We start from the raw sequence: 10545 nt of genomic DNA on the forward strand, positions 1-10545 counted from the left end.
GAAATGTTCTGAAATGTATTTTACAGGAATTGTTGTTTATGTTAATATTCTGAATATACAATAAAAAATTTAAATTAAAAAAAAAAAAAAGAGCTGTTCTCGCAAGAGCAGAGCTCTCTCAGCCCCACCTGCCTCACGTGGAGATTGTAAGCCGCTCTTGAGACTCTGAGTGAAGGGCGGGGTACAAATCCAACTTCTTCTTCAAAGCCCCCATGCTCCAAAAAAAAAATTAAAATCTCACTAGTCTCTAAGGGGCTCGAATCTAGAAAGCACAAACTGAAGAGACCACCCCCTCCCCCACGTATAGCTTAGAGTTGCCATCTTTTGAAAAGCAAAAAAAGGGGACATATTTCCCGACTGACTACTTCAAACAAATGATCACGACGACAACTCTCACTTTAAATACCCCCTACCAGTGCTGCCTCTAAGCTGTGGAGTCCTGTGAGCAAAAATTCGACTTTGTGAGCTGCCGGCATCAACGTTGCGAGTGAGCAATTTGGCTCCTGCGTCAATTAGTTTGCACCGGAGCCATCCTCCCCTGAGCGAAGACAAAAATGTGTGAGCCGGGGGGCTAAACAATGGTGAGCCAGCTCACACTAACTCAGCTTAGAGGGAACACTGCCCCCTACTCTTTCGGCTGTGATCATTGCTGCTAGCTAGGAATGTTCCTGACCCTTCCGACCCCCAAAGAGGATGTTTTCATCAGCCTTTCAAAAAGAGCCCAAGATACCAAAAAAAAGAGGACATGGCCTCTTAAAAGAGGACATCTGGTAAGCCAAACATACATAACGGGCATTTGTGTTTTCAAGAACCGTCCAACTGTTCGGCAGAGCATGTTCTCCTGACTCATCTCTTGGCGTTCTCGGAAGCCAAACCTTCCTGTTTCGAACGGTTACTCACTGTTTCCAGATTCCAGTACAAAAGGAACCCTCTGGCTCTTAGCAGTTGACTGAGCGGGTGGGGCGGTGTGTGTGTGTGTGTGGGGTGTCGAGGAGCACAATGTCCCCTTTCTGGTATTGTCTTCCGATGCCTGGAGAAATGGGCGCGTGAGCGTCCCGCGGCCAGGGATGTCTGACCGAATGGAAAGCGTGAACGGGATTTTTCCTCCTCGAGAACAGAACAGAAAACCTCCCATTTCCTCGGTGCAAACGTCTCCATGCAACCCCGGCCAGGCACTTGGGGAAAGTCTGTTGGTCGCGCTGCAAAAGCGACTGCGGGTCCGGAGCTCAGCTGGGTTGCCACAAATGGACCACAGTTGACTAACCAGAGGTTGCAACCAATGCTCCCCTCTAAGCTGTGGAGTCTTGTGAGCAAAAAAAAATTCTACTGGCCTTAAAGTGGTGAGCGAGCGATTTGGCTGCTGCATACATTAGCTTGCTCTGCAGCCCTCCTTCCTGAGCTAAGGCAGAAATGTGTGAGCCAGAGGCTAAAAAACTGTGAACTGGCTCACACTAACTCAGCTTAGAGGAAACATTGGTTGCAACCCACCAATGTTCACTGTGAAACATTGATTCAAGTCCAATTACAGTCCATGAATTTGCTTCTTCTTCTTTTGTTTCTTTTATCTCATGCAGTGCTGCTGCTTCTGCTTCCAACAATTGCCGTGCGACTACAGATTTCCCGGGTACACAATCTGCGACCTGACGAAGCATTGAGGGAAACAGACCGTTTACCCGGGAAATCTGTAGTCCCATGGCAATGGTTGGAAGCAGCAGCAGCAGCACTGCATGAGATAAAAGAAAGAAACAAAAGAAGCAGCAGCAAATCCGTGGACTGTAATTGTACTTGAATCAGTTTCTCACAGTGAACATTGCTGAGTTGCCAACTTCCAGGTGGTGGCTGTTGATCTCTCACTATTACTGCTGATCCCCAGGTGACGGGTCTGTTTCCCTGGAGAATACGGCCGCTTCGGAAGGTGGACTCTGTGGCACTATATCCCATTTGAAGTTCTTCCCCCCCTCAGGCTCCAACCCCCCCCCCCAGATCTCCAGGTATTTCCCAACCCGGAGCTTGCAACCGAAGCTCCGTGGGCCTTGCCTGGCTTTCCCTCCCACGTAGGACTTGTTTAAAATTTGGCACATATTTGGTGTACACCAGTTTGGTGTCATGGTTAGGAGCACGGATTCTAATCTGGGAGAACCGGGTTTGAGGCCCCCACTCCTCCGCATGCAGCTGCTGGTGTGACCTTGGGTCAGTCACAAGTTCTCTCGGAGCTGTTCTCTCAAGGGAAGTCCTTGAAAGAGCTCTCTCAGCCCCACCCACGTCACAGGGTATCTGTTGTGGGGCAGGAAAGGAGACTGTAAGCCGCTCTGAGACTCCGGCATGATTTTTACTCTTGAGATAAGATCGTGTTCAGTGCTATTTTCCGGGACTGGACCTGTCCTGGGAAGATGAACGGCTCTGGCACCGCTGGAATGCTTCAGTGGGGGGAGAAAACCTTGCCAGAAAAGGATCTGTGAGAATACTGAATGCCGAAGTGCTGTGATGATATCCTGGCCCCGGGCCAGCCTCTCCTTTAGTCCTTTCTAACGCTCTTGCCCCCCCCATTCCCGCCACAGGCTCTGGATGGTGAGCGCACGACCCCCCAGCAGATGGCGCAGCCGATGCGCGCCCCGCCCTACGCATACCCGCCTGGTGCACAGCAGCCATGGGGACCGACAGTAACAGTTCAGTTTCTCGGAGGGGAAAAGCCAGCCCGGGGCATTCTGGGCAGAGAAGCCACCCTGTGGAATTCAGTAGGCCGCTTCACGCTTGTCTAGCTCTGCTTGGGGCTGGATTGCTGCTTGCCGTGAGGCTGCTGCGGGTCCCTTGTTTATTGGGACTGCTGGTTCACCGAAGGGGCGTAAGTCCCTGTAGGGCCCCGCTTCTAGCCCGCCCCTGGTTTTCTATGTCCTAAGCCCCTCCTGAAAGTTTCTTCCCACTGTACTATGCAGAGTAGTTGTTTGCTAATACCCAAACCAGCATTGACAGCTGTGGCCACATCCACACAGTATTGGATATTGTGTTCTCTGAACTTTGGGGTTCAGAACAGTAAGCCAGTTGACTAGCAACTACACATTTGGACAAATACTCCTGTAAGCTCGCTGAGAGACTTAGTTTGGTGTGGCGGTTAGGAGTGTGGACTCTAATCTGGGAGAACCGGGTTTGATTCCCCACTCCTCCACATGCAGCTGCTGGTGTGACCTTGGGTCAGCCACAAGTCCTCTCAGAGCTGTTCTCTCAAGGGCAGTCCTCAAAAGAGCTCTCTCAGCCCCACCTAGCCCCACAGGGTGTCTGTTGTGGGGAGGGGAAGGGAAAGGAGATTGTAGGCCGCTCTGAGACTCCAAATGAAGTATAAATCAAATATCTTCTTCTTTGGTTAGGAAGCCAGTTTGATGTTGTGGTTAGGAGCGCGGACTCTAATCTGGGAGAACCGGGTTTGATTCCCTACTCCTCCACATGCAGCTGCTGGTGTGACCTTGGGTCAGTCACAAGTCCTCTCAGAGCTGTTTCCTCAAAGACAGTCCTCGAAAGAGCTCTCTCAGTCCCACCTCCCTCACAAGGGTGTCTATTGTGGGGAGGGCAAGGGAAAGGAGATTCTAAGCCGCTCTGGGACTCCTTTGCGTAGTGAAGGGCGGGGTATGAATCCAGTCTCTTCTCTTCTGAAGCCTTTGACTCCCCTCTCCCCATCGGTTCCTCTCCCTAAAAAAAGTGACCAGTAACTAGAATCTGTGCAGAACCGGAATCAGGGACTACTTTGGGACAATCCGTCCCGCAAGTTGCAAAACCCACCTCTGGGGCTCCCGGGGATGGTGTGGTAAGATTCTCGCTAGCTTAGCCAGCAGCTGCTAGGGCTACCCTGACGAATGTGGGTCCGGATTGCTATGGGATGGGGCCCGCCAGGCTAGCGCTGCTTGCTTCCAAACGGCCAGCCGCCACTTACGGCTGCATCCATTCCCGCCCCACTTTTCTCCTCCGCTAAGCCAGCTTTTTGTAATTGCATTTGGGAACTCGTTTTGGCCAGCAGCGAGGGGGGCATCCTTTGAAGCCAGGTCTCTTAACCGCTTCCAGCTCTTTGCCCAAATAAACCAGCTGCCCTCACTTCCCCAGGTGGTGTGGCACCTTTCCCTTCGCCCCCCGCACGGCCACCTGGCCTGGGGGATGCCGGGACAAGACTTGAGCTAGGAGCGGCCTTCCCATTAACTGTTAAGTGCCTGGCCGAACCAAAGCCTAGCTTTGCAAGCTTCCGCAGCGCTTTTCGCCGAGGGGTCGGAGGTTGGAAGCGCTTCGCCTGCCCCCGCGAGATCCCAAAGCGGTTCCTTTTGTGGCGGTGGCAGCTTGGCCACTCTCTCTCTCTCTCCCGCCTCCCTCCCAGCCGTCTTGGGCGCTCACGCAAACAGGGCCGCTTGGCCACCGGCTTTCCCCCGCACCTGAATTCCAGGGGAGGGAAGAGGCGTCCAGAATGCAGCAGGGCCTCGTCTTTTCCCAGGGTGTCTTTGTCTGAGATCACGTCCCTCCATCTCTCGATGCGGGGAAGGGGCGGGCCATCACGCTTCGTGTTGTCTTTGTGTCGACGCCTCCGCTGCCGGGACGGCTCGGCCCTGTCCGGGTCAGGCCGTGCCGTGTCCCCGTCTTAGCCGGGGAAGGGGCGCGGGGGAGTATTTGGGGGCTGCATCTTTCCTCCCTTTGTCCACAAGAAGAGTTTGTTTGGGGGGAGGGTAGCGCCCAATGTAGCTCTACTGAACTTGACTGCCACCTTGTCCTTGGGAAGGACTATTGCCCACAGGCAAGTCCGTAGCCAGGATTTTGTGACCTGCGGGGCAAAAAGTTTTCTGGCGGGGCTGCCATTTATTTTTACGTCGGTCCCAAGCAATGCTCCCTCTAAGCCATGGAGTCCTGTGAGCAAAAATTTGACTTTGTGAGCTCCCGGCATTCAAGTTGTGAGCAAACGATTTGGCCACTGCGCAAATTAGTCTGCTCTGGAGCCCTCCTTCCTGAGCTGAGATAGAAATGTGTGAGCCGGTGGCTAAAAAACTGTGAGCTGGCTCACACTAACTCAGCTTAGAGGGAACACTGGTCCCAATCCTCCCCCAAGCCTGACCACCGGGAGGCCACCTCTCTCCCTCCCCGCCTGCAAGATTTAAAGGGCCCTTCAGCTGATTGGGGGGGGGAGCACATGGCCCGCTGATCAGCCAGAGGGCCCTTTAAATCGTGCAGGAGGGGAGGGAGAGGGGTGCGCGCCCCCCGCTTCTTCTCAAAAGCATTTAAAGGATCCCTTTAAATTATATTGAGAAGAAGCTGGGGGGGGGCACTATGCGTGTGCCTCCCCAATTCTTTCTTTTTTTAACTTCTAAAAAAACATCCTGTGGGGCTGGTTCTATAAGGAAGGGGGCACAGCCCCCAGTAACCCCCACTATAGCTATGGGCCGGCCCACAGGTAGAACTGGTGAGGCAAGTTTTTATGTCAATTGATTGATTTTTAAGCTGCTTGATCTCATGTGAGCCACGCTGGAGCGGAAAGCGTCCCGTTCTTTTAAAGCAGCCGAGTGCTTTGTGCAGGAGGGGGAAGGGAACCACGACGTCCGCTGCAAGATTCACGGTTTCATAAGCGCGGGCTGGACCCAGCCGAGGCATCCAGTCTACAACGGGGGGCAGTGCAGCATAAAGACAGTTGTCGAGTAGGGATGTGCATTCAGTCTGAACCGAAGGCACCCCTGAAAACAGTCTCTTCAGCCCTCTTTCGGGCAGCCCCAGGCCAAATCAGATTCTCATTCAGCGGCAGCCCAAAAAACGGCCAGAGAAAGCAAGCTGGCCCTTGGAGGGGCTTGCCCGGGCAAGCCGGCCCATGGCTTGGAGGGAAGGCAGTGTTTAAACTGCCTTACCTTGGCTTGCCCGGGTGCCCCGTGGTTGTGGGGAGCCCAGGCAAGCTGGCCTATGGAGGGATGGCAGTTTTGCCTCCCCCCCCCACCCCGCGGCTGAAAGTGATTCGGCTTGCCGAATGACTCCTGAACCCGCTTGCATTGCCGAATATTTTTTTATTTTTTGCACACCCCTATTGTGGAGAGAAAGAGAGCTCGACCTGGAAAAGCCCAAGCGAGCCCGATCTCGGAAGCCAAGCAGCGTCAGCCCCAGTTAGCACTTGGATGGGAGACCTCCGAGGAATACCAGGGTCGTGACGCAGAGGCAGGCAATGGCCAACCACCTCTGAACTCCTCTTGCCCCGAAAACCCTACAGGGTCACTGTACGTCAGCTGTGACTTGATGCCAAAAAAGCTGCAACAGAGAGGGAGAGAGAGCAACTTCTATACAGATTGAGCCCTGCCCGCAGTGGCTTTCTGTCGGTAATAGGGCCGTGCATGATTTTCCTATCCCCATGGCCAGGAATTAGCCCGTTTGGCCACAGGAATCGGAAAAGGCTGCTCTCCAAGTAAGAGAGGGGGGTGTCCTGGCAAGACCGTTTTGCCCGGTGCCAAGAAGCATGACGCATGGCTCCCAAAAGCAGCGTTGGATACTTCTGAAGGAAGCACGGGCTGTCGGCCCTCTTGCAACCGCATGGCAACCGAAGCAGCTGCGAATGCAGTCTTGTCCGTTTATACTTCTGTTTTTTTAAAAGTGCAACTTCCGGGAGAGGAAGTGTATAGTAATTGTCTCCTGGCTGCTTTCTGGAGCGTAGATCACACGTGCCGAAATGATAATTCTGGATTATGGATTGTAGAACTCTTTCATGAAGCTGGTACTGAAGGAAGCACGGGCTGTCGGCCCTCTCGCAACCGCCTGGCAACCGAAGCAGCTGCGAATGCGGTCTTGTCCGTTTCTGCTTCTGTTTTTCAAAAGCGCAACTTCCGGGAGAGGAAGTGTACAGTAATTGTCTCCCGGCTGCTTTCTGGAGCATAGATCACACGTGCCGAAAGGATAATTCTGGATTACGGATTGTAGAACTCTTTCATGAAGCTGGTTATTGGGAGTTCTGTCTGGTACTGACAGCGCTAACAGGCATTTGACACAAAGACCCCCCCCAAAAAAACCTGAAATACGGGTGCTGAAACACTCCTTAGCAGATGTTTAGTTCAAAGCTCTGATTTGGAAACTCCGAAAAGTTTTGAGTTGCAAGGAATGGAGTCTGTCAATCAACTTGTCAGAGTCCATCTTTGCAAATTGAAACTTTTTTTTTAACAGTTGACCCTCTAGGCTGTGTTTGTCTCCCTAGGTGTGACTAGGGCCAGGACAGGGGGTAGAGAGAGGCTTTCTCCTGCTGTCTTTGTCTGCTCCGTGTTCCATCGCTGTTCACAAACTCAGCATTGCCCCCCCCCCCACCCCTCTCTGTTACCCCCACCCTCTGTTTTGATTTTCAACTCTCTTTTGGGTGGTGGACCTCGGGGTCCCTCTTTTGTCTTCCAGGCGACGGATCGTCCCGTGAACGGGCTGGATGCCGGATTGCGGCCTTTCGACCTGGTCATCCCTTTCACCATCAAGAAAGGAGAGATAACAGGTAATGGGGGGAAGGCTGCATTTGGTGGGGTGCCAGGCAGTCCGGCCCTAAGCGTGCATTGAAGTTAATCTCTTCTTGGGATTGCACCGTTAATACTGCATATTTATTTATTTATCATTTAAATTTATGGGCCGCTCTTCTCCGAGTACGCAGACCTCAGGGCGGTGAACAACAGTAAAAAAAAAACAACACCCCATGCATTAAAAAAAATCCTGACAATTCAATAAATAACCAAATTGGGGTCCCCAGCATTTTTGAGCCCGTGTGCACCGTCGGTGTTCTGAAACAGCAGTGAGTACGATCGATGCTCCCTCTAGGCTGTGGAATCTCGTGAGCAAAAATTCTACTTTGCGAGCTACCGGCATTAAAGTAGTGAGCCGAGCAATTCGGCTACTGCATCAATTAGTTTGGTCTGGAGCCGTCCTTCCTGAGCTGAGACAAAAATGTGTCAGCCGGAGGCTGAAAAACTGTGAGCCAGATCACACGTAACTCAGCTTAGAGGGAACACCGGGTACGATCAATGGCTGCTGCAGAAGGCGAAGCCAACCAGAAAATGTCAAGGAGCCAGGTTATCGATAACTTAATAATAATTCAACATGTCAGGCAGAAGCTGTGTTTAACAGGATGCCTTATAATCTGCACATCCCGTCAGAAGCCCTGCTGGGCAAATGAACACATGAAACTGCCTTCTACTGAATCAGATTCTTGGTCCATCAAAGTCAGTCTCGTCTACTCGGACTTGGCAGTGGCTCTCCAGGGTCGCAGGCAGAGAAAGATCTTTTGCATCCCCTCCTGCCTGGCCCTTTTAACTGGAGATGCCGGGGATTGAGCCTGGGACCTTCTGCAGGCCAAGCAGAGGCGCTTCCACTGAGACAGGGTCTCAGGTCGAGGTCTTTCCCATCACCTCCTGCCTGGTCCTTTTAACTGGAGGTGCCGGGGCTTGAACCTGAGACCTTCTGCATGCCAAGCAGAGGCTTTACCTCTCAGTCAGGGTCTCAGGTCAAGGTCTTCCCCATCACCTCCTGCCTGATCCTTTTCTAACTGGAGATTCCAGGGACTGAACCTGGGGTCTACTACATGCCAAGTATATGCTCTCCCACTGAGCCACAGCCCTCGCCGCCACCAAATACCCAATCTAGCTCCTGGCACTTTCTAAAAGTACTTGGCAGGCGCCCGAAAAGGTCGTTCAGGTGCCCACGGGCACCACGTTGGGGACCCTTGCTGTATAGTCTACCAGGTTTCCCGCAAGGGGTGCTCAGCCCGGCAGAGCCCATAAGCGCTGCTTCCTGTTCCTGCAGGGGAGGTGCGCATGCCGTCGGGGAAGGTGGCAAAGCCAGACATCACAGACAACAAGGATGGCACCGTGACAGTGCGGTACGCCCCCACGGAGGCCGGCCTGCATGAGATGGACATCCGTTATGACAACATGCACATCCCAGGTAACGTTTTGGGGGGGAGGAGTCATGACAGAAGGCTATCAAAATTTGATGGAGGCCAATTTTGCGGGAGATGCTTGGAATTCTTCGATGATGCCAGTTTTTGCCCGGTCCTCTTAACTGGAGATGCCAGGGATCGTACCTGGGACCTTCTGCACGCCAAGCAGAAGCTCTAACACTGAGCTATGGCTCCTCTCCGAAGGATCTCACATGAACACATGAATCTGCCTTCTACTGAATCAGACTCTTGGTCTATCAGGTTCAGTATTGTCTATTCAGATTGGCAGTGGCTCCTCAGGGTCTCTGGCAGAGAACTCTTTTTACATCCCATCATCCATTGAGAGCCAGTTTTGTGTAGTGGTTAAGTGTGTGGATGCTAATTTGGGAGAACCGCGTCTGATTCCCCGCTCCTCCACTTGCAGCTGCTGGTGTGACCTTGGGTCAGTCACAAGTTCTCTTAGAACTGTTCTCTCAAGGCCAGTTCTGGAAAGAGCTCTCTCAGCCCCACCTACCTCACAGGGTGTCTGTTGTGGGGAGGGGAAGGGAAAGGCGTTTGTAAGCTGCTCTGAGACTCCGAGTGAAGGGCAGGGGGGTATGAATCCAATCTCCTCTTCTTCTTCCTTCCACCCCCGTAGGCAGCCCTCTGCAGTTCTACGTGGACTACGTAAACAGCGGGCACGTGACAGCGTACGGACCCGGGCTCATCCACGGTGTGGTTAATAAGCCAGCAGTTTTCACGGTCAACACCAAAGACGCGGGTGAAGGTGAGTTTAAGAGCACATCCCTGACGTAAGAACATAAGAGAACATAACATAAGGACATGAGAGAAGCCACGTGTTAGTATAAAGAGGTATATTGTGCTCACTTTTTATGTTATACACCTTTTTTATTTTGGGTTTGTTTTTTTATTTAAGGACATAAGAATAGTAAATATAATTTAAAAGTATACTCATTGACAATGCTTCCTCTAAGCTGTGGAGTCTTGTGAGCAAAAATTCTCCTTTGTGAGCTACTGGCATTAAAGTTGTGAGTGAGCGATTTGGCTGCTGCATGAATTAGAGCCCTCTTTCCTGAGCTAAGGTAAAAATGCATGAGCTGGAGGCTAAAGGACTCTGAGCTGGCTCACACTAACTCAGCTTAGAGGGAACACTGCCCATTGACTATAAAATATATATCAACATGTGTTAAACATAAACAATGATATAAAGCCCTCGTCAAAGCCTTCGACAGCATGATGAGATAGTTCCTTTTGAATTTCCTTCTGATTAGAAAGACAAGTTAAGAGGGGTGACCAGATTTTCTTAAACTCTTAAGAGTGCTCCAGTTGATATCGTCCGATCCAAATTAAAAGTAAGCCTAGCTAAAACACAGTGATTCCATCGTCGTGTACAGGGCTTTTTTTGTAGAAAAAGCCCAGCAGGAACTCATTAGCATAACAGGCCACACCCACAACAGTTGAAACCTATTAGCATATTAGGCCACACCCCACCACCACAGCTCATTAGCACATTAGGCCGCACCCCCATGTTACCAGAAGTGTGGTCCTCCAGCCACACCCACCTTTTGCTTCTTATTCTGTTTACCTTGTTTGTTGTCAAAACCCCAGGGCCTTTTTTTGTAGCAGGGACTCCTTTGCATGTT

At 51.8% G+C, this 10545-nt stretch overlaps 1 protein-coding gene across 1 annotated transcript in view; it reads left to right on the forward strand.

Moving 5' to 3' along the window:
* LOC107124877 (filamin-A-like) overlaps positions 1 to 9668 on the forward strand; it is a gene marked incomplete at both ends in the record, with an annotated part of 44685 nt that extends 35017 nt beyond the window's left edge. The window contains 4 exons of the mRNA XM_015428380.1: positions 2559 to 2666; positions 7378 to 7468; positions 8767 to 8907; positions 9540 to 9668. Of these exons, the coding sequence (XP_015283866.1) occupies positions 2559 to 2666; positions 7378 to 7468; positions 8767 to 8907; positions 9540 to 9668 (469 nt within the window). The remainder of the gene's footprint in view (positions 1 to 2558; positions 2667 to 7377; positions 7469 to 8766; positions 8908 to 9539) is intronic.
* Positions 9669 to 10545: the final 877 nt, after the last annotated feature.

This window comes from Gekko japonicus, unplaced genomic scaffold, assembly GCF_001447785.1.
Source record: "Gekko japonicus isolate JY-2015 unplaced genomic scaffold, Gekko_japonicus_V1.1 scaffold5565, whole genome shotgun sequence".
Lineage (NCBI taxonomy): Eukaryota > Metazoa > Chordata > Lepidosauria > Squamata > Gekkonidae > Gekko > Gekko japonicus.